The sequence below is a fragment of the Moschus berezovskii genome, chromosome 3, assembly GCF_049115385.1.
Source record: "Moschus berezovskii isolate FMDL1 chromosome 3, NW_MosBer_1.0, whole genome shotgun sequence".
Taxonomy (NCBI): Eukaryota; Metazoa; Chordata; class Mammalia; order Artiodactyla; family Moschidae; genus Moschus; species Moschus berezovskii.
In genome coordinates, this window is record NC_142462.1 from 96643654 (window position 1) to 96668332 (window position 24679).

At 39.1% G+C, this 24679-nt stretch overlaps 1 protein-coding gene across 4 annotated transcripts in view; it reads right to left on the reverse strand.

The window, feature by feature from the left end:
- CADPS2 (calcium dependent secretion activator 2) overlaps window positions 1–24679 on the reverse strand; it is a 593849-nt gene that overhangs the window by 116959 nt on the left and 452211 nt on the right. For 3 of the 4 annotated variants that reach the window (XM_055421183.2, XM_088834647.1, XM_055421181.2), the window contains 2 exons: window positions 22906–23029; window positions 20875–20895 (listed from right to left, as the gene is read on the reverse strand). In XM_055421183.2, the coding sequence (XP_055277158.1) occupies window positions 20875–20895; window positions 22906–23029 (145 nt within the window). The remainder of the gene's footprint in view (window positions 1–20874; window positions 20896–22905; window positions 23030–24679) is intronic. The other variant, XM_055421182.2, reaches the window with a different exon arrangement.

The following is a 24679-nucleotide window of genomic DNA, read 5'->3' on the forward strand; positions in this document are numbered from 1 at the left end:
GCTCTGACAGTGAATTAAATGTATTCACTATGCAGAAAGAAATAGGATCAAAGATGTATCAAAAAGAAGGCTTTTAATTGCTTGTGTATAATACATGGAGTTCTTCAGAATCAAGTTACCCTCTTGTGGGTGTGTGTTTGAGTTCAGAAACTTTAGATCAGAGAGAATTAGCTGCAGGCTGACACTGAAGTCACCCATCTTTCCCCTCCTCTCATCTGAAGAAAAAGAACCCACTCACTCTTCTCTTGTTTCTCCCTCCCTCTAAAGGACAAAAATCAGATGAATAAGGAGTAAGCCCTGACATTCAGCGGGTAACTGAGGCGAGAAGCTTGTACACCTGAAGAAGAGATGCTGGGGAGAACTGCAGGTCCTGGGGAGAAAAGGAAAAATAAAGAAATACAAAAAGAAAGAGGAAAGAGGGGGAGGAAATGGAGAAAAGACCGTCATTTAGAGAAAGGCGTTAAAGGGAGGTGTACAGCTTGTTCCAAGTAAAGAGATGGGCAACATGGAAGCATCTACATGGGACATTGTGGAGACCCAGACAGAGAGCCTGCCTTTGAGGTTCAGCTAAACAAGGAGGCTGGTCCATGGGTACAATCACTGAGTTCTACCTGAAACCCCACAGGTCATTCAGTAGCAAGGACTGTCGGCACCCTCTCTGTGGAATGCTGATCAGAAAAACTTATCTACCCACAGATCACGCTGAGAAATGGTGGAATGGATCCCTCTATTTCGTTGTGCCCCTCCTCCACCAAAGTATTGAGCTGGCCAAAAAGTTCATATGGGTTTCCATAACATTTTATGGAAAAATCCGAATGAACTTCTTGGCCATCTACTGGCCAACCCAAAAGATGGTGACTGCTCCTGTCACCCTCCTCACCCTCTTATAAAAATACAGGGCAGTATCTTATCAGGGGCACATGCTGCACACTGCTATGTACACATACATATACACATATACCAATTAGCAGATCAGAAATTGCTCCATCTGAGCTACCACCTCTATGTTAAATGCCTTTTTCCATTCATACACCCTTTAGGCCAGCCCAGCCGGCTCAGGGAATTTCTACTGGCTTCCCAGCCTGTCTTAATTTTAATCCTAATTCTTGTCTGGGGTCAATGTTCTCTCTGATCATATGATTCAGATGGAGAACACAACTGGAAAATGTTAATTTTATTGAGATCTTCTGACCTAACCTCTAGCTCCAGGCACAGCAACCTGGTAAGAGATACAGTGCCAGAGTCTAGTACAGATAGGTCCTTGGGGGGTCCTACCCCTGGTCAGACCTCAATACTCATGGGCCTTTATATCTCAAGAGGGAAGGAGGGCAGGAGATCAAATACTTTCCTGTTAAACAAAACAACTAATCCTCCTCCCACCTGTCTGCCGCTTTAGAGCTTATGACTAGATGAGATTATTTGGGGGGAAATGCTCTCAACTTAGTCCTCTAGAGGGAAGAGAATAAAACCTGCTGGCTAAAAAGACCATCCTAGAATCTAGGGGAGAGTTGTTAGCCAAATCTGAACCCCATATCCCCAACCTGATCTATATCTGCCTAGGATATGATTCTCCCAAACGTGGCACTGTTAACTGTTGCAAAGGGATGGCTTATTGAACTGTCTTACTGCAATCTATTATGGTTCTATGAGTTCCAGATGGGCTTCCCTGGTGGCTCAGTAGTAAAGAACCTGCCTGCCAATATAGGAGATACGGGTTCAGTCCCTGGAAGATCCCCTGGAGGAGGAAATTACTACAGTCCAGTATTCTTGCCTGGAGGATTCCATGGACAGATGGGCCTGGTGGGCTACCATCCATGGGGGTCACAAGTCAGACAAGACCTAGCTACTGAGCATGCATGCACACACCCTGAGTGCTGGACATAATACATAGCTCTAATCAATGAATTGTATGTCTTCAGTATAGGTCTATGATTCACAAGTTCATCATGCACCAGAATCACCTGGAGGGCTTGCTGAAACAGATTGATGACACCACCCCCAGAGTTTTAGATTCAGTAGCTCTTGAGTGGGGGGTCAAATAATTTGAAGGTCCCAGGAGGTCTGGGGAATGCATTTTGACAACTATTAGTGTTTATGAAAAACAGAGATGACCTGTTGAAACTTCAAATTATTTCTTCCTTTACCTGCAGTCAAGCTACATGGTTACATAAATTTCATTTTAGAAAAAAAGTGACTTTATTCTATAGAATCAGAATACACTATCCCTTTCTGTAATGTTATTGCAGATAGGATGAGGTATATTTTTGGACACTCCTTAGGTGAACGAAAATAATCTGGAATGCCTCCCTATAGCCATTTACAATCCCTGAGAATGCCAATGCAACAGATGTTTGAAAACAACAGATCTGTGGCTTCCTAATTCCAAGACTCCCTTTGGGGCCAACTTGTTTAATGACCCTGTCATTTAAAGCAACAGTTGTAGTTAATACCTCCTTGGAATTAACCATGCTAATGATATAGTGCTTTCAAATAATTGTCCTGTGGTCACAGATATATTAGATACTTTACCTGGATTATCTTTCCCATCAATAAATCCATTTTTAAGGAAATGGTTGGCTATAGAGCACAGGAGAATTGACACTAGACTACAGACAATGGCAGCCAAATTGGATCCAGTTGAGCAACCTCCATAAGCCATAGCCAGTGATCTATGAGTGACAGGCCAGAAAAAGTCAGATATATCTGGACGTAAATGTCAGTGACAGTGAAACTTTCTTGAGGAGGAATATGGAGGTATTGTCTCCTCTGAAGATCTTTTTTTTAAAAAAATTTTATCTTATTTATTATTTATTTACTTGGCTGCCCTGGGTCTTAGCTGTGGCACACTGGGTCTTTGATCTTGGTTGCAGCATGCTGGATCTTTAGCTGTGACATGTGAACTCTGAGTTGCTGCCTGTGGGATGTAATTCCTGGACCAGGGATCGAACCCTGGCCCCCTGCACTAAGAGTGGAGTCACTGAACTGCCAGGGAAGTCCCTTCTGTTAAGATCTTAAAGTGAGGAATGATTGTGATGGAATTACAGAGACAGGACTATTAAGATCCATACACAATCAGTTAAATATTATTTAACACTTGTCATAGGCTTCTAATACGCGACTTTTAAGAGTGGAGAAACAGGGGAGTTGCCTGGTGGCCTACTGGTTTTGGGGTTTCACTGCTGTGGCCCCGATTCCATCCCTGGATCCCTGGGCCAGGAACTGAGATCCCACAAGCTGCAAAGTGGCCAAAAAAAAAAAAAGCATGGAGAAACAGATATCCTGATTTGAGTTTTATTCAAGTTTAACTTAGTCCTTCTAGCTATTGAGACTCTGGCTTTCTTCAAATTTGTGAAACCAGAAGATCAAAGATCTCAAGCAAAATGAAAATCTGCAGTGTTGCTGCCTGCAGAGCCTATGAAGGCTTGAAAGAGGAGAAAACTTTCTTGTGTGCATATTTACTTTGGCCTGGTTGGCTCTTGCTAGAACTATGTGGCAGGATTCTAGTGACAGCAGAATTTTTTTTTCCATTGGCAGTTCTGACAGCTAATAACTGTACAACAGGTGCTTTTCTAAAGACAAGTCTTTAGCCATGATATCTATCTGTATCTTACACGCACATACATATCAATACATTCAGCAACTGAAACTGAGAAATGGTCCCTTCCCTGGTTTTATTGCTCTTCACACACACACACACACACGTGTATGTATACACATACACATATGTATATATACACACACATATTTATGTGTACGTGTGTGTGTGTACACATACACACACACCATGGACTTCCCTTCCCTGATGGCTCACCAGGTAAAGAATCCACCTGCAAGGCAGGAGACAAAGGAGATGTGGATTTGATCCCTGGGTTGGGAAGATCCCCTGGAGGAGGAAAATGTCAACCCACTCCAGTATTCTTGCCTGGAAAAATCCCATGAACAGAGAAGCTATGTGGGCTACAGTCTAAAGGGTCACAAAAAATTGTACATGACTGAGCAAGTAAGCACACACACATATATACCATATTTATTTCTCCTCAATATAACTCAGATTCAGAAACTGAAAACCATCAGAATAATCTCAATTATAGTAACTGTCACACCGATACTAAATTATATAATTAAGGCCTATAGCATCTTTGCCAACATTCTCTGGATCATGGAGAAAGCAAGAGAGTTCCAGAAAAACATCTATTTCTGCTTCATTGACTATGCCAAAGTCTTTGACTGTGTGGATCACAATCAACTGTGGAACATTCTGAAAGAGATGGGAATACCAGACCACCTGACCTGCCTCTTGAGAAACCTGTATGCAGGTCAGGAAACAACAGTTAGAACTGGACATGGAACAACAGACTGGTTCCAAATAGGAAAAGGAGTACATCAAGGCTGTATACTGTCACCCTTCTTATTTAACTTATATGGAGAGTACATCATGAGGAACGCTGGGCTGGAAGAAGCACAAGCTGGAATCAAGATTGCTGGGAGAAATATCAATAACCTCAGATATGCAGATGACACCACCCTTATGGCAGAAAGTGAAGAGGAACTCAAAAGCCTCTTGATGAAAGTGAAAGAGGAGAGTGAAAAGTTTGGCTTGAAGCTCAACATTCAGAAAACAAAGATCATGGCATCTGGTCCCATCACTTCATGGGAACTAGATGGGGAAACAGTGGAAACAGTGTCAGACTTTATTTTTTTGGGCTCCAAAATCACTGCAGATGCTGATTGCAGCCATGAAATTAAAAGACGCTTGCTCCTTGGAAGGAAAGTTATGACCAACCTAGATAGCATATTAAAAAGCAGAGACATTATTTTGCCAACCAAGGTCTGTCTAGTCAAGGCTATGGTTTTTCCCGTGGTCATGTATGGATGTGAGAGTTGGACTGTGAAGAAAGCTGATCGCCGAAGAATTGATGCTTTTGAACTGTGGTGTTGGAGAAGACTCTTGAGAGTCCCTTGGACTGCAAGGAGATCCAACCAGTCCATTCTAAAGGAGATCAATCCTGGGTGTTCACTGGAAGGACTGATGCTGAAGCTGAAACTCCAATACTTTGGCCACCTCATGCGACGAGTTGACTCACTGGAAAAGAGTCTGATGCTAGGAGGGATTGGGGGTGGGAGGAGATGGGGACGACAGAAAATGAAATGGTTGGATGGCATCACAGACTCTGTGGACATGAGTTTGAGTGAACTCCGGGAGTTGGTGATGGACAGGGAGGCCTGGCATGCTGTGATTCATGGGGTCGCAAAGAGTCGGACATGGCTGAGCGACTGAACTGATAGCATCTTAAATTTCATGCCTAGACCTTCCAGTCTTCTGATTGAAATTGAAAGTGTTAAGTCACCCAGTTGTGTTAGACTCTGAGACCCCATGGACTGTATCCTGCCAGGCTCTTCTCTCCATGGAATTCTCCAGGCCAGAATATTGGAGTGGGTAGCCTTTCCTTCTCCAGGGGCTCTTCCTGACCCAGGGATCGAACCTGGGTCTCCTGCATTGAAGGCAGATTCTTCCCGCTACCAGGGAAGTCCCAAGAATAAAGGTAATCCGAGGATATTTACCTAAAACAAACAGACTTTCCATGGTTATTCATTATATTCCTACATAAAGGGAGTAACTTCATACCTCCATACTCATCCTTCTCTTGGCCCTATACTCTTCTTTCCATTTTCTAGGAGAAAGTCTGCCTGTGAACAATGTGGGTTAGGTACGCAGGATCCAGTGAGGCAATGGGGGTGAAGATGGATTGTGCAGCAATGAGCAATGATCAAGGAGAAAGGCATCACAGAGGCTTGCCAGCTGGAAGACAAGCTGAAGGAGAAGAAATGAGAAGTTTTCTAGACACAGCAACCACAATTGAAGATTTGTAGCCTTGGATGCTAAGAAATTAGTCGAAAGATCTTTAAGATAATTTTGGTTTTGATGTTCACCATTTTTTAAAAAAGTCTTTATTGAATGTGTTACAATATTGCTGTGTTTTATGTTTTGGGTTTTTGGCCACAAGCCATGTGAAATCTTAGCTCCTTATTCAGGGATTGAACCTGCACACCCTACTTTACAAGGTGATGAAGTCTTAACCACTGGACCACCAAGGGTCCCTAGTCAAAAGATTTTGATATCTGTCTGTATGTATGCATGTCTTTGTTTCCTTTGACACATAATCAAGATCTGTTAGGGCAGCCAGCCCATGCATTATTAGGTTATAATGTATTTGAAGTCATGATTTGTAAAAGGTCTAGTTGGGAAAGTATACAGACCAACTGAAGACAGTAAGGTTGGGCTTAGTGACCTCCTGAGTACATCTACAGTTGCTTGTAACCTCCTGGGTCTGCCTGCCACCATGAATGTGTGTGTGTGTACACTGACACCTTAGGGATATTTTACAGGTTTCCCTTTTGAAAAAAAATCCAGCAATACAAATTCTTTGATTAGGTTTTTAAATTGAGTGCTTGAAGCTATATGGCCACTTTGCTATGGGCTACAAGATATTTCCCTAATTTCCCAAACTAGTTATCTGTCTAAGGCTTTGAGTACTTACACACTCTGTTGAGAAAATAAAGAGGTGAAATCTGTCAGTTTGCATTACTCTGGTTTTGTCCAAGTGAAAAGACTTTTTAATACATCTAAACTACTCGGATTAACAAGGTGCTACAGGAGCCACACTGCTGCCTGTCACTTGGTTTGCCTGTTGACATGTGTTAGTAAATAAATAAGAGGGTCATCAATCAGTTGTTTTCAAAACCTGGATGTAGAGAATGATAAATTCGACAGAATTGCTCAGGAAAGCTAGTTATTTCAAGACTACATTTATCTGTGAGCCACATTCTATACAAAAATAAAAATAAAACACAAAAAAATACATGACACACTGTCAAGTGAGCCGAATAAACTGACATCCTTTCTGAGACCTTTTAGGTAACAGGTGTTGAACACTTGTAATGAGATTTCCATGCATCTTCAGAGGAAGGAGATAAGATTCCAGCAAGAGCTGTTCAGAGTGTTTCGGAGCATGGCCAAGGGAATAGTTCTCAGGGAGGAACGCTTTGAAGGAGACATTACATAATCGTTTTGTTTTCTCAGCAGGTGCTTATGTTCTCACTGAGAATTTTTACAGAAGGCAATATTCACCCACAAGAAGCTTTTGGAAGGCTGTAACTTTTTCAGATTCTGAGGAATCTGGGGTATATTTAATTAAGTACTCCCGATGCCTTATCTTGGGTATTTACCTCATATTATTTTACAAATCTTCCTTTGAAATGTGTTGAGAGTCAATATGATTCATGGAGTGCTCAAAGTAGCATTTCAGAGTGTGTGAAGAATTTTTTTTTTAAGCATAAATGGTTGGTTAACAATTCTGCGGAGAAAAATGAAGTTAATAAATTGTAAATTTGGGAAACTGAGGAAGTGAAAAGATAAAAATATTGTTTGATGGTAGTTAACAATAAAAAGAAATGAAGCATTTACAGTAGTAGATGTTTTCTGTAATACTCTGATGTCTTAAATCTGTCTGGAGACCATGTTTTTTCTTAGAGACAGATTCAGTTTTTCTTAATCCATTTAGCTGCTGTTGTCTTTTTAACATTCCTGAAACAGCCTATTCTTCCAAAGTGATTTGTGGTCCCACTGTATTCTGGATGAAGCACATCAATCTCCCATTTATACATGCCTCTGTCTCTATATTCCTGTTCTGAGTATCTGGTTGATCCTGGGTTTTGGGGATTGTTTTATAAATTGTCTCATCAGTATGTGGCAAGACAAGTGTCTACACTGTTTTGGTTTTACCTTAAGTTAATACAGTTTTCCTGTACCCTTTATTTTTTTATTTAAATTTTGAAGTAACTTTTATCAGTTTTCCCTAAAATCCTGGAATTCTGATGGACATTGCAGTGAAATTATAGATTAACTTGGGGGGAGAGTTTAGGATGTGAGAGTTGGACTGTAGAAAGCTGATTGCAGAAGAATTGATGCTTTTGAACTGTGGTGCTGGAGAAGACTCTTGAGAGTCCCTTGGACTGCAAGGAGATCCAACCAGTCCATTCTAGGGGAGATCAGTCCTGGGTGTTCATTGGAAGGACTGATGCTAAAGCTGAAACTCCAGTACTTTGGCCACCTCATGCGACAAGCTGACTCACTGGAAAAGAGTCTGATGCTGGGAAGGATTGGGGGCGGGAGGAGACAGGGACGACAGAGAATGAGATGGCTGGATGGCATCACCAACTCGATGGACATGAGTCTGAGTGAACTCCGGGAGTTGGTGATGGACAGGGAGGTCTGGCGTGCTGTGATTCATGGGGTCGCAAAGAGTCAGACACGACTGAGCAACTGAACTGAACTGAACTGAAGTCATCTCTCTTAAGGTCATGAACTGTCTCTATGTCTGTTTAGATTACTTGCTGTGACCTTTATTTAAATTTCAAAGTTTTCTTTATAGAAGTCTAGAAGTTCTGTATAGTCTGGCTGGATACCTTAGAGTTTGGTGGTTACTGTGAAAGGTACCTTATCTATACATCTATCTACCTAGCAGAATGAGGGTGCAAAGTAGTATTTCTGAGTGTGGTCCATGAACCACTGTGGATCCCCAACACTTTTTGGGGGGCCTGCATAGTCAAAAGTACTTTAATAATAAGATGTTTTGCCTTTAAATTCTGTTGACATTTACACTAATGGTGCAAAAGCAATAGTAGGTAAAACTGTTGTTACCTCACCATGAATCACGGCTTAAGGTGATAAATTATAATTCTCATGTATTCTTTATCACTGTGTACTCAAGAAAAAATGCTGGTTTTACATGGGCATGTCTGATGGAAGAGTAAAAATTATTACTTTTATTGAATATCTATCCTTGAGTATACATTAAAAAAATATCATCTGTGAGAAAATGAGACATTTGTGTCAAGTGCTTTTGTATACGGAAGCACAGTGACTATCTCAGGGAAAAGTGTTTGGACTGTTTCAGTCCAAGGCAGAGCTAATGGCATTTTATTCTTTCACAGAGAACCATATTTAGTTGAGAACTACTGACAAAGTATGGTTATTCAGACTTGGAAATCTGGCAGATGTTTTCTGAAAAATGAAGTAAACCTGTCACTTTCAGGAAACAACAGATAGGATTTGTTGCCAGTGATAAAAATGGAAGCTTTCAAGTAAGGCAGAATTTTAGAAAACATCTGTCATGAGCTTGATAGCTTCCGTGAGCTATCATAAAGGTGTCATGAGCGTTAAGGCTTTTTTGATGAGTCAGGGGTGATACTGACAAGGGTGATTTTTTTCAGTATTATGTAATATTTGTTAATATTAAAAAGATCACAAGTCACTGCATATTTTGCAAATGATCCATCAGTTCAGTTCAGTTCAGTCGCTCAGTCGTGTCCGACTCTCCGCGACCCCATGAATCACAGCACGCCAGGCCTCCCTGTCCATCACCAACTCCCGGAGTACACTCAAACTCATGTCCACAGAGTCGGTGATGCCATCCAGCCATCTCATTCTCCGTCGTCCCCTTCTCCTCCCGCCCCCAACCTTTCCCAGCATCAGAGTCTTTTCCAGTGAGTCAACTCGTCGCATGAGGTGGCCAAAGTATTGGAGTTTCAGCTTTAGCATCAGTCCCTCCAATGAACATCCAGGATTGATCTCCTTTAGAATGGACTGGTTGGATCTCCTTGCAGTATAAGGGACTCTCAAGAGTCTTCTCCAACACCACAGTTCAAAAGCATCGATTCTTCGGCGATCAGCCTTCTTCACAGTCCAACTCTCACATCCATACATGACCACGGGAAAAACCATTGCCTTGACTAGGCGGACCCACTTGGTGTTAAAAATTACACAAGGTGAAAGATGTATTCAAAATACATGATAAATCAATAGAACTTAACGAAACATCATGAAGAGATTACTGATTTGCTTTCAGATTCCACATTTCAATTAACCTATAATAAACTTCCACTTGCTGAAAAGAAAACTCATAATTATATGAAAAGTTTACTAACACTTTTCAACCATTAAGTTTGTACACAGATTTTTTTCCTGTCTTAACCAAAAAAAAAAAAAACACATTGCAATAGACTGAATGCAGAAGTATGTATGAGAATCTAGATGTTTTCAATTAGGGAAGCGATTAAAAGAGATGTACAAAAAGGTAAAACACTGTTACACTTCTCATGACATAGTTTTCTGTTCATTTTGGACATTTTTTCTTTTCATAAAAGTATTTCATGTTAACGAGTAATGGGTTTATGTTTATTTTTAAACAACATTTTATACATTTGTTTGGCATTAATTTTTAAGAGCATAATAGGTCCTAAAATTATAAAGTTTGAGGATCACTGGTGTAGAGAAAGGCAATTGATTTTAACAGGCTGACTTTACAACCTTGATGAACTCTAGTATATAATAGGTTCTATTTAGATCCTGTAGAATATTCTAGGGAAGATGATCATTTGCAAACAATGGTGGTTTTATCTCCTCTCTTTCCCTTCTTTTCACTTTTTTTTCATTCCGCTTAGGTAGAGAGTCTGAGACTCAGTATTATGAAAAATGATAATGTATGTATTTGTCTTATTCCTAATCCTAGAGAATGACTTTTAAATTTTCTTCATTAAATATCCACTGTAGGTATTTTTCTATATGGATTTTACAAAGCTAAGGAACTCTTTCTAAGCTAACAGTCTAATCTTTTTAATGCCTAAGTGTTGAACTGTTTCACCCTTTCAAAAATATCTATTGAGGTCATATGATCTTTAAGTTTTTTAGTTTTTGATGTTGAATCACTTTTACACATTTGAAACAAATCTCACTGATCATGATATGTTATTTTCCAAATACACTGTTGGATTTTTGAGCTAATATATCTAGGAATTTTATATATATGCTTATAACAAAAAGGACCTATAATAATTCTCTCTTGTTCTATTGTCATTATCAGGCTTGGGAATCAAGATTATGCTTGTTTTATGAAGTGAACTTCCCTCATTTCCCATTTCATTGAACTTATTTTGGATAGGAATTATTCCTTAAATGTTTGGTAGAATTTACCTCCCCAAACAACTGTTTTTAGGGATTTGGGGATGGGAGATTTTTGACAACCACTTCATTTTCTTTAAAACTTATGGCCATTTAATCTTTGTTTCTTGGGCTGATTTTACCAATATACAGCTTTTTGAGAAATGTATCAGTTTCTGACTTTCAATTTTTCTATTTGTTCACAATACTTTTCGAGTATTTTCTCTGTCATGTGTCTCTAGTTCATTTTTGTTTTCATACTGTATTTATCTGCATTTTTTCCTAAGTAGTCAGTTAGAAGTCTATCTTACTCTATTTCTATTCCTTATAGCACTTATATTTTTCTTTCGTATTGTCTACTTATTTCTCCATTCTTGCTGCCCTCCTTCTAATCGCCTAGGTCACTAGCAAGTTTTTAAGCTGCATTTATCCTATGTCCTGTTTTTATTACAATATTATTGCATACCCAATATTTCCACTCAGCTTTTCACTACTGCTAGTCGCTGCATCATATTGCTAAGCATCTTCCTGTATTGCTTTGAGAATATTATGCTCAGTTTAAATTCTTCTTCCACCAGTTCCAGATAATACATATTACATATTGTCTTTACTAAGAGCTGCACTCCTTAGGAGTCTAGTAATTTTGGATTGAGAGCTCAAGATCATTTGGAAGTACAGAGAATGGGGTGATGGGTGGGCCTGTGCCCTTTGCAGAGGCTTTGAAAGGAGAGAATCTTAAGTCTTTGGAGTTCAGAGTCTCAGGCAACACAAAACCAATACTGATAGATTCCCTTTTCGTACTGATCCATCAGGCAACTCCTATGGATAGGCAGTCACCACTGATTTGTTAGATTTAAAGCAACAGCACTTGGTTAAAAGTCTCCTTAGCTTTAGTTCACCAGGCTAGAGGGCTGGGATGCAGAAGAGTGAAGGGATGAGTGGGGGTGGCTCAGCTCTTTTCTGTTTTCATGAAGCTCTCACTGCAGCACAGCTGAGCCCCTGTCCTGATAATACCGCAGATCTTGGCCACCTGACCTACTGCTACCAATCCCAAGGACAAGAGGTAAGGCATTGGACATCTCAAGGCAATGTGGGGGGAGGCAGGAGCAGAATTTAAAAGTTTCCCTCTCTCCCTCTCTCCTTCTGACCAGCCATACACCAGACTAGCTCCCCACCAGACAGAATGGTGAGACTGGAAGGCAATATTCTTTGGGCAAAGTAGAGTGAAACTTCTTTGGGCAAAGTGGAATGAGAGTGAGTGAAACAAAGGTGAGATTATACCCTGCTCTTTGGATGGCAGCTGAAAGGAGGCAGAGCTCAAGATAAGGTGTTTAGGGAGATACTAATGATATAAACAGTGGAAACAGTGTCAGACTTTATTTTTTGGGGGCTCCAAAATCACTGCGGATGATGATTGCAGCCATGAAATTAAAAGATGCTTTCTCCTTGGAAGGAAAGTTATGACCAACCTTGATAGTATATTAAAAAGCAGAGACATTACTTTGCCAACAAAGGTCCGTCTAGTCAAGGCTATGGTTTTTCCCGTGGTCATGCATGGATGTGAGAGTTGGACTGTGAAGAAGGCTGAGTGCCGAAGAATTGATGCTTTTGAACTGTGGTGCTGGAGAAGACTCTTGAGAGTCCCTTGGACTGCAAGGAGATCCAACCAGTCCATTCTGAAGGAGATCAGTCCTGGGTGTTCATTGGAAGGACTGATGCTAAAGCTGAAACTGCAATACTTTGGCCACCTCATGCGATGAGTTGACTCACTGGAAAAGACTCTGATGCTGGGAAGGATTGGAGGCAAGAGGAGAAGGGGACGACAGAGAATGAGATGGCTGGATGGCATCACCGACTCGACGGACACGGGTTTGGGTGGACTCTGGGAGTTGGTGATGGACAGGGAGGCCTGGCAGGCTGTGATTCATGGGGTCGCAAAGAGTGGGACACGACTGAGCGACTGAACTGAACTGAATGTTATAAAAGGAAGGTAAATAATGTAAAAGAACACAGAGCTACAAGCCACAGGAGAAAGAAGGGATACATGTTGGAACAAAATACCTCCGGAAAGGGGTAGGTAGAACTGGGGTCAACATAACAGGTGGATGAGTTGGCCTTGAAGAGAAGATAACTCCTCCCCTGATGATGCAGAAGAGAAGAGACAAGTGGGTGTGAGTAACAGGAAGTTTGCAGCTACAGAGCTAGAAAGCTGAGGCTTACTATGCCCTTTATAAGACTAAAAGGTATTGACTGCCCTTAAAAAATGTTAAATTTAAGTGTCACTGAAACTTAGGGTCATGTTCCTATGATAGCCTAATCTGGAAAGAGAACATCGTTCATGATTGAATCAGGTTTTCATTCTTTTCTATGTGGAATATGCTATGACTGTCTCTGAAACTGTCCTTATCTACTGCAATTCACATTCAAAACAGAATAAAATGATAACTGAGAGAAAGATGGATGACTCATTAACAAAGAGACTGACGATCAAGGAAAAGTTCTTTTCACTTAGGTCACAAAAGACTTCATGGCATGACAAGTCATTCAGCACTGGCAATATTAACCCCAATGTAAAGGACAGAAGCCAAAAGCAGAGGGTAGGATGACAGTGCAGCCAATAGTTGCTTTAGATGGAGCAGTACATACTAATGCTTTCCCAGAATTAAACGAAGGTCAATCAGAAAGGACATGAAAGGAATGCAGACCCAGAACTAATTTTAGAGGAGACAGGGCTAAGTGTCCTGAAACGTCTCCATGTTGGACCTAGAGACTGTCATGCTGAGTGAAGGAAGTCAGACAGAGAAGGAGAAATATCATATGACATGCGTTATATTTGGAATCTAAAAACAAATGATACAATGAACTTATTTACAAAACAAAAACAGACTCACAGACTTAGGGAACAAACTTATGGTTGCCGGGGGGAAGAATGGGGAAAAGAGATAGTTGGGGAGTTTGAGATGGAAATGTACACACTGCTATATTCAAAAAGGACAATCAACAAGGACCTGCTGTACAGCACAGAGAACTCTGCTCAATGTTACGTGGCAGCCTGAATGGGAGGGGAGTTTGGGGGAGAATGGACCTATGTATGTGTATGGTTGAGACCCTTTGCTGTCCTGAAACTATCATAACATTGCTAACTAGCTGTTCAGTTCAGTTGCTCAGTTATGTCCAACTCTTTGCAACCCCAAGGACTGCAGCACACCAGTCTTCTCTGTCCATCACCAACTCCCGGAGTTTACTCAAACTCATGTCCATTGAGTCGGTGATGCCATCCAACCATCTCATCCTCGGTCGTCCCCTTCTCCTCCTGCCTACAATCATTCCCAGCATCAGGGTCTTTTCAAATAAGTCAGTTCTTTGCATCAGGTGGCCAAAGAATTGGAGTTTCAGCTTCAGTACTCCAATATAAAATAAAAAGTTGAAAAGAAATGTCCCCATGCTTTGTCAGAACCCTTGTCCTTTGGTAACTGAAGCTGTGGATAAACAGTGGGTGCAGAGGTCCTAGGAGTGTTGAAAGCATGGCTACCATGCTGCCACTGGCATACAGGGGTGCACCTCCTGTCTTCATTTGACTTTATACTTCGTTGGTTAGTGACCTGAGTGTACAGAGAGCTAATGAGCAACTGTACTACACACTTGTACTCTGTCCTAAGCTGATGGAAGATACACACAGAACATTAAAGCTCTGTCAGATGTAAGCAAATCATGCCTTCACTTACCTCTTCTAGTCAATAATCCCTGCAACTCCTGCCTGTTATGTTCCCAAACTGGCTTTGGATATGGGAACAAATCTGCCAACATTGTCATCAGTTGGCTAACTGACATGAACACAAATTTTATGGTGCAGGTCCTTATCTTGAGTGCCTAGTGAGTTGGTGCAAGAGAAAAGTTGGGGCAAATAAACGTACTAGAAATGCTCATTTATTCCAGATCAGATGTGGAAATAGTCAAAATGAATTTATATTATTTGCATAATACTTAAAAAAGAATATGGTCGTAATACCTTCTGTACATGCATCATATAGAATAAGGCTAATGGTGTGGCAAGGAGGTGTGAAAGACATCAATATATTGACAAGAACATGCTGATAAAAATAGTTTAAAATTAACATTTCAATTGTATCATCCTAGCTGATAGAATCAAAGTAATCTATAGCTATCAGAAAACAATGATCTTCTTAGGTAATTTAAATATTTTATTGACCACCTGAAAAATTCTCACAGCTTTTCCTTATATATAGTGCAAAAATGAATTTGAACTTGATCCCTATCTAGATAATCAGAGATACTAATTCAGGGTAGCTCAAAAAAAAAAAAAACTTTACAGATTTATATGATTTTCTCAAATATTTTAAAGAAAATGACAACAGGTCATTCTCTCTGTTTTAGAGTCAGAAATTGTATCTATCAATTTGTCCCTAAACCATCAGGTGAAATCATCAGAAGCAGAAATGGTTACTGAGGTTTTTACTTTCAGGCCAAGATGCCAGAGTCCAAGTCACATTGTCCTAAAAGACTGGAGAGAAATTCTTCAATTCTTTAATTTTATTATTTTTAAGGCAAGGACTTTGGGCTTCCCTGGTGGCTCAGATGGTAAAAAATCTGCCTGCATGCAGGAAACCCAGATTCAATCTCTGGGTCAGGAAGATCCCCTGAAGAAGGGAATAGCAACACACTCCAGTATTCTTGCCTGTAGAATTTCATGGGCAGAGAAGACTGGCAGGCTACAGTTCATGGGATTGAAAAGAGTCAGATATGGCTGAGCAACTAACAATTCCATTTCCACTTGTTTCTTTTAGTACACAAATTACCTCTTGAAAAGTGTTGTCAGGGTTTATGGGAATGCAAGATTGCAGGTCTATTACTTAGACATTGTAGCCTGAATTCATGGTAACACATAATCCTTCAAAAATTTAAAAATCAAATTTGTAAGGAAACTCAAAATCTTTGATGAGAGTAAACTATTATGTTATCCTGGAAAGAAATTATTCATTAACAAAAATTTTTCATCAACTCTGCAGTTTATATACTTACTCTGTACACACATGTCCTTAAGTAGAATGTGCATGCATCCTAATTTGCTTCAGTTGTGTCTGACTCTTTGTGACACCATGGACTCCTCTGTCCAGGAGATTCTCTGTCCATGGGATTCTCCAGGCCAGAATACTAGAGTGGGTTGCCATGCCCTCTTCCAGGGGATCTTCCACAACCAGGGATCAAACTTGCATCTCCTGGGGCTCCTGCATTGCAGGAGGATTCTTTACTGATTTCATATATTTATTATTTACCGCTCCACTTTGACAATGAAGTGCTAAATTAAAATGCCACCCAGATGGCAAACACATCCTAATGACGTAAGGAGGGCTTCAGTGCAACTTCCCCACTCAAAGAAAGCAAGCAGTGCAGCCCTCTGGGAAAGCATGTCTCTCCTGTTCAACTGAGACCTTGAAAATGAGAGCACTAGGGGGTTAGAGCCGGGAACCTGGCAACAAGGGCCCAGACAGATCCTCACTGCACAAAGCCTCTGTGTGTTCATTCCATGCTACCTTCTGTTCAGGGCACCTCCACGTATTGAGATTTACAAGGAGCTTAGGTACCAAACTGATGTAAAACATTTCAGGTCAAGGCAAGCTCTAAGGAGAGGTCTCCCTCCTCTTTCATCGTAAGTCACAAAATGTTATGTAGTTTTTAGGAGAAATCAGAGATGGTTATTAGACATTTTATATTTGTTTCTGTCTATTAAAAAATTCCTTGAATTAAAGAACAAATGGATTTTTCTTTAAAAATAACTAATTTGCATCAATAAGGCATGTGAATAAAAAAAACACACATGCAATTAGAAACCTAGTTTCAGTATCATTTTGAACCTTGGATTATCAATAAAATTGATTTTCCTATTACAGAAAAAGTTAGGGGTAAAATTAAACCAAAGAGGAAACTAGCTGATTTTGTAACAGTGTAAATATCAAACATTTCTTGAATTTAAAAAAAAAATTGCTTTCTAGAAATTTCAGGTTCTTCAAATGAACTACAAATGTGTTCTCATAAAACTCATATAAATAATTTCCAAGAAGGAAAGAAGGCATTTAGAGAGGGCTCATCTCTTTTATTTCATCTAATACAAAGTTGTAAAATCCCTTTTTCTCTTCAAATCTCTGCTGCCAATGGAAAATTTGAAGAATTTCCAAGGATGAGAACTATGAGTCAAACACTGAACATCATTCTAAAGTATAGAAACAAATACTGAAACAGGTTAGATTACTAGCTGTAATTAATACAACTGCTGTCTATAACTTCTGGCTTGTATGATCCAAAGCCTCTTCACCACGCCTCTCCCAATCCCTGCCCCAATAAAGGGCATGAAATTCTGGTTTAATTTTTCCAATCTTGTTATTTTAAATCAGTGGTTCATTTTTGCTCTATACTGTTAACTACTCAGGGGTTGGTTTGAATGACCTTTTGTAAGCCAGCTTGCGAGTTTACAGATATTCTCTCTACTGTAGAGTCTGACCACTGTGCCATAAACAGAATCATTTATTCAATAAAGTTTATGTCGAGTAACAATGCACCAGGCACTTTTTTCAGCACTAGAGATACAGCAGTTTTGAAATACACAAGCCCTGCCCTTGGCGGGGAGGGGCTCACATTCTAGGACAATGCTGCTGCTGCTGCTAAGTCACTTCAGTCGTGTCCGACTCTGTGTGACCCCATAGACGGAAGCCCACCAGGCTCCCCCGTCCCTGGGATTCTCCAGGCAAGAACACTGGAGTGGGTTGCCATTTCCTTCTCCAATGTGTGAAAGTGAAAGTGAAGTCGCTCAGTCGTGTTCGACCCTTAGCGAACCCAGGGACTGCAGCCTACCAGGCTCCTCCATCCATGGGATTTGCTAGGCAAGAGTACTGGAGTGGCTTGCCATTGCCTTCGCCAATAGCTGGATGAAATAACTCTCTTGCGTGTTAGATCATATGGATTATAAACAAAAATAAGGGAGAATCACTCGGGGTTGTAGAGACGTGGCACATTTTAATTATATTCAACACTTGACACTTAATTAAGAAGTGTCAGGGAAAAGATTTAGTTTCTGGAGTCCTCTTAGCCTTCCACCAGAGACCTGTGCTGTCCAGTTCAGCAGCCACTGGTCAGTGTGATATGGATGAGTAGCTACTTTTCATGGAGGTGTGCTGGCAGAGGAAAATGCCCACTAGATTTGAAAAATATCGTAGGAAAAAAAGAATGTAAAATATCATAATAACTGTGTATACTGAATACATTTTTATATGGTAATATTTGGATATATTGGGTTAATAATCTATAATCTTAAAATTAATTTCACTGCTTTTTTAAATACCTCTTAAACACAACTACCAAAGAATTTTAAGTTACAAATATGGCTTTCATTGTATGTCTATGGGCAGCACTGCTCCATTTCAAATGTCCATCTTAACTCAGTGCAGAATGGAGCAACGAAGACGCAGGGCAAGTATGAAGACAGCTTAATAGATAGAGGGTGAGTTCTAATCTTCCACTGACTAGCTATGTGACCAGCTCGTAATTACCCCGCCGACTCTGTTTTCTAAAAGGCAATAAAAGTAATATTTAAAATAAAAGTAATATTTACTGTAAAGAGAGGTTGTAAAGGATAAGTGGATCCATGTAAAGTGCTTAGAATAGTTCGTATGAAACTGTTTCCTCTTATTAAATATTATTTTCAGAAAAAGTGATTCTACAAATAACCCTTGGCTTTTGTGATGCATGTGAGTGGTTTATCAGAAAATGTCATGACTTTGGATCAGAGAGCCCTGGAGGCAGGGAAGCCAGAGGAAGAGCATGGAGAGGGCTATGGTGACTGAGGAACATGGGTGCAAATTTCAGGTCTGCTGAATTTAAATCGCAGCATGACCTCATGCAAGTTGCTGACTTTTTCTAAAGTCTCAGTTGCCTCATCTGTAAAATATTTATTTTGAAGAGCAGTTTAAGAAACTATTGAAGCAGTATAAATGAAAACCCCCTGGGGCAACAGGCAGGTCAACAGACAAAATGATGACAAACCCTGGATGAATTTTACTCTCTGCGTCGCACAAACTAACTGAGGATAGTGATTATAATGCTCAAGAGAGTACTATTTCAAAGTTTTATCAAGTCTTTAAGCTCCTCCACATGCAAGTGATACTCTCATTTTTACTCACTGTTAAAAGTACCTCCAAAAACATTTACTAAGCAACCCTGTTAACTTGCAACCCAATGCAACTAGAAGAATATAACTACATTTCTTAAAAACCTCTCTTCTGTTACTTCAGAACAGTCTTCAGTGGAGGGTATCTTTCTCTTCTATTCACTTAAACTACTGAGACTATACTGACTTTTTTTCCCTCTTTTCTATGCAAGAATTTAATTTTTAAAAATTCTTTTTCCCAGAGTCTGCAGCCTAGACAAATGAGAAATGGCAGGGATGTTAAACACAAGTGAAGGGAAGGCTGACTTTTATCTGGTGGAAGTGAATACACAGGGGACAGCAAGTTTCACAACTAGGGCAACTGCCTCTGCTCCATCCTTACCAAGGCAAACTGCGACCCTTTCTCATTTCTCGGGGGCAGAAGCGTAGCCACTGCAGGTTGGAGATTAGGACACCTGACTCTAGTCCCAGCCGGCTGACTTGTTTACTCTATGGCAAATGGGAAAACCACTGACAACCCTGGACCTTCTTGTCTGCAAACTACGTAAAAACTATTTTCAATAGAAATGTGGGGGATAAAGTGCTCTAAAAGGTTTTGAAAAAGTTTGTTAAAGAGCATGGGACTGTGGCTCTCACAATGGGCTGTCTTGAGAAGGGAGGAGAGTCTCATATTCTTTTTCGAATTCATTTTTTTCTAAAGTGCACTTCAGCGATCATTGTAGGTGTGTTCTTTCCCCTTTTCCTCCCTCTGAGTGTTTTGTTCCTGACACTTTTGAGGTCAAATACTGGAAGAGAATTGAAGGTAGGAAAAAACAAAAATGAAATAGTGTCCTTAATGGAAAACTTGAGTTAAAAACAACCCAAGCAAACTTGTCTATAAGACTGCATGCAAAATTTGACTAAGATGAGAAAACTAGCATTAGAAACATCCATCACTTGTCTCTAGCACCTTTGTTTTCAGGTGGAACTAACTCATGGCCCTTTTGTCTCTTTCCAGATCCACTTTGTATCATGGGCACAGTGCTGGGTGTAGGAGACAAAACAGTGAACAATTTCAGTAGAGACTTTGCCTGCAAGAATCTGAAGCAGAGATGGATGGGATGAACACACAATGGCCTCTGTAATTAAATTAATTACAACGGGAAAAAGTGGGATGCACACACACAAAGTTAACGAAACCTTTAAAAAACCTTAGAGACCTGGAGAAGAAATCTTTCCCAGCAATTTCTTGAGAAGGGAGTTTTATAACCTCTGCTATGATGAACAACTTGCAAAGGTAAGAGCAGCTTACTTTTCATTTAACAGCATTATACGTTTTTACTATCAGGTTATTTTCCGGGAATGATAAAAGGAAGACGGTCCTCTTTTCTAGTTGTAAGAATACTTCAAATATTGGCGACAGCTCCAAATAATATTAGTGTAATGCTTAAAACCTGATGCATAACATTAATACAGCCTAACATGTACTGCTTTGAACTCATATCAAAAAATATTACTGAACTTTTGCAGAGATAAACGGCCTGTATTTTCCCTACAAAGCATTAGCAATAGCTCCAACAAAAGTCAAAATCTTTTCAGTATCTTAGTCAAAGTGATCAAACAAGACCTCTGAAAGGGAAAGAGCTATTCATCCATATCAAAACACAACACCACCACATTAGAAATAATGGCACATGCATGCACAAACATTTATTACCTGTTTCCTTTTCTGCTGGGCCTAAAACATAAGAGAAGAACATTTAGGAGAAAAGCAGTCTATCCATGTCACTCACTTGCATAATGTAAAAGCAAAGAAATCAGCCCACTTCCTATTTCTAACTTAAAGTTGAGTTTCTTCTTGGTCTGACCCTAAGTACGAAACAAAACTCTTAATTTTTGAAGATACAAAAAAAGAGGGGAAAGGGAGAAAATGAAAAGCATAAAAGTTTTCCTTATCTAATAAGCATGCTTTTTTTTTGGAAAAGAGACTGCTCAGCAGTCCTACCTGACAAGATTTCTAAGATCTCTTTTCTAGAATGTTCTGAGAGGGCTGACTCCAGAAAGGAACCGGTGGGAGAATTCCCTGCTCCTACCCCATTGGGTCCTATTTTAGGCTTTTCTCTAACACAGACTTGTTTTTGTGTGTGATTCAGAAGAATAACCATTTCTTTCTGATCACATTGTTAATGTGTTTATTTAGCTGATTAGTGAAAGAAGCTCATGGCTCTGTATAAATAAAAGAAAGTTTTTCATTTGTCCATATTAAAATGGACTCTACAACTAGAAAATAAATACAGAAATACAATTAAAAATATACGGCATATTTTTTCATTATTGTTGGATAACGTAATGGTCAAAAATATTAACTAAAATAGTAAAGACCAAAAGGATTCTCAAAATTTTTTTGTACAGGGTTCATAATATTTGGATAAAACAATATTGTGTTTACTTAGGTTATCCACAAGTTTTTTCTCTTTGCCAAACTTGAAAATTTTAGTATCTCTATTTTTATATAAATTCTTTCAATCCATGTTCAGAAACCCAGTATTCCCAAAACATGAAAATTGTTTGGATGAGTATTTGAAATGTGAAAATCAATCTGTTTCTACTTTCCCCAAATGATCTAATATTCATCGCTTTTGCTTTAACACAACATGATATCATAATTAATGATGTTAAACTGGTAACTAAGGAGGTCTCATGTTGTTACTCTCGTGATATAATATTGGTTGCTATAGTGATGGGATGGCTTTTTTGTTAATCACTCAGGAGGTTGGTTATCACGTGCTCGTTAGAAAGCCTGATCAGGTTTGGAGAGATAAAAGGATATAACACAGCCAATTATAATCATCTATTTCACCGCCCCAATTTTGATGAATCTATCATAATATCAACTAGTTAATAAACTTATAATTCATTAAGTACACTTTTATATTAGAAGTTATTACATTTTTTTCTAATGGACAATTATTTTTTATTTTTAGAGATAACTATTTAACACCTTAAACTTTTTCTTCCCTAGATTAAAGCTACATGTATTACACAAGCTAGTTTTATGATAATTAGAGAATCTGAGGTCATTTCTATTGCTTTAATTATATCAGTCAAAGGACGGTTAGATAAGAGTGATTTCAATCTATGTATTTCTAGGCATCTTAAACCTTAATGAAGAAAATGAATAATTATCCTTAATGAATAAAACCTGAAGAAAGAGAAAAAAAGCACAATCCTCTCAAGAGATCTAATCTTTCAAATGCATCAACATATTGTAAGCAATTAAAAGTTGCAAGGACATTCTATCAGTTTGTTTAAGCCCTCACCATAATCAACAAGTTTCCTCTTTTCTCTGAGAGATGCTGCAGAACCGAAAATGAAATTATGTAACACTACACTGTTACAGACCAAGAATGAATACACTGCCCATCCTTTAAATGTTAGACATACTCACTGTAATGTTAAAAAATACAACCCATGAAAACACGTTTTGGTTTCTTCAAAACTCAAAATAAGAACAAAGGACAACTTAAGCACGAATCCCGGGTCTTTCATTCAAGCAGAGTCCCAGGAGGCATATTAAAGCAATGAATAGGAAAAAGCTCTTCAGTTCACCAGCTGAGATTTTAATGAGACATTTCCCTTTGCCATGGCACAGGTTTGTTCAGGGAAGGAAAGGACTTCTCACAGAAAATGCAGTTAATAGGCATTGTTGGCTCTCGCGGCCACTTCAGCAATTGCTCACTGCACTGACCTTCTATTTTGGCGTATTCTGTGAGTCTCGTGTAATTGATCAAGGCAGCTTTCTCAAGACATTTTCTGACCACTTTTTTTACCTCTTCTGCTGGTATGGGAGTGGCAATATCTTTCATTAAAACCTAGAGAGAGAAAGAGAAGGACAGAGACTGCACAGAATATGAAAAGCAAGTACACAAATTGTCCTAAACCTATTAGTAGGAAGGGGTCCTAGGTAACCTTGGGGGAGGCAATGAGTAGGCACTTCACAACTGGGAAGTAATCTCTGAGTCTTGGCTCCTCCTGTCTAAGCCTCATGTAAGGACATCAAAAACTCCCATAGGCCAAGTTACCATTCAGTGTGACTGTCACTTTTTCTCCAGGGAAACATAAAGCCACTAGAGCAGCTGTTTCAGATGAGGGTTACAGTCCTTGGGATGAAACTTTTGTCATTGTACAATGTTTACCTTGTATATTCTTGATTTAAAAGCCTTAAATATTTGGAGCAATATACATGAAAACACAGATTCCATTAAAATAAGCATTCTTTACAGACTGTAAAAATCAAGACCTCTACTCTCACTTTATTTTGATCTGCTGGGGGCCAGGGGGGACTTCTTTGTCTTAGTGAAATGAAAAGACTATTAAATGTCAAAACAAAAGGAAGCTTTCTGAAATAAAAAAAAAAAAAAAACACAAAAACTGATTACTCTCCTAAATTATTATTATGGGTTCATAAATTATATTTTTGGATTTTTCATTTACAAGTATTACTGTTGGCAAATGGAAAATGCAATTATATCCAGAATTCAAAATATAACTCAGTTAAGTACTTTTATAATGACTCCTTGACAGTTTTCCTTAAAACGGTCCTAGTGATAAAAAAAAAAACTGCTTACAGTAAGTTTTAATTATACACTTAGTCAAACTCTATCTTCCCTATAAGTAATGTGATTTTTCTTGCTTTGCTTCCATTCAAATCCTACAAAATACAGGTATAGCAAAATCTTAACATAAAGAAGACAATACTTTTGTAAGTGTTCTTACTACTCTATCAGTCTTTCACTTTGAAAAAAAAAAAGAACATGAAGACATCCATTTCATGCTTCTTTATTTCATTCCATTTTGACCAGCCTCGGCACTAAGGATTTTATAATCTCAAATTCATTCAATTATTCTAGCACTGGTGATCCTTGACAACATGTTTTCATCTTGTCAGGCAAGGTTTCCTTCTGAAAACAGCAAAATTTATCACTTAAAACTTTCCTCTCCTATCAAATTAAAATTTCTTCATATTCTCATATTAAAAATCTTTAACACACTGACATATATTCGGCACTTTAACTAGAATTGCACATTAGACTCTTTATTGCCACAAAAAAACCCTTCTGTCTACAGTTAAAGCATTAACAGTCACTATTCTTTTTAATGTGATTAGACTTTCCCCATGGTGCCAAGCTTTCAAATAACAGTAACAGCTTAAAATTAGAACATCTGTATCTAGGAATAAAACCAGGCAGTGTTTCATAGTATCTAGAAGCTGGACACTGTCTGAAGTGTGTGTGGGGAAACGGAATCCCCTTTCCTGGAGAAGTACAGATAAAGGACTGGCAAGTGCAAAAGGGAGGCACAACCTATGTTTCATGCTTCCTCCCCATGTTTATTCAAGGCATCGTAAGTATCAAAAATTTACATGCAGGTTTTATTTTTCTAAGATGTCAATAAGTACAGACATGAAAATGAAGAAATAGCCCTTACCATTTCCTCAATTCAGTAAGAGACATGATCAGTTA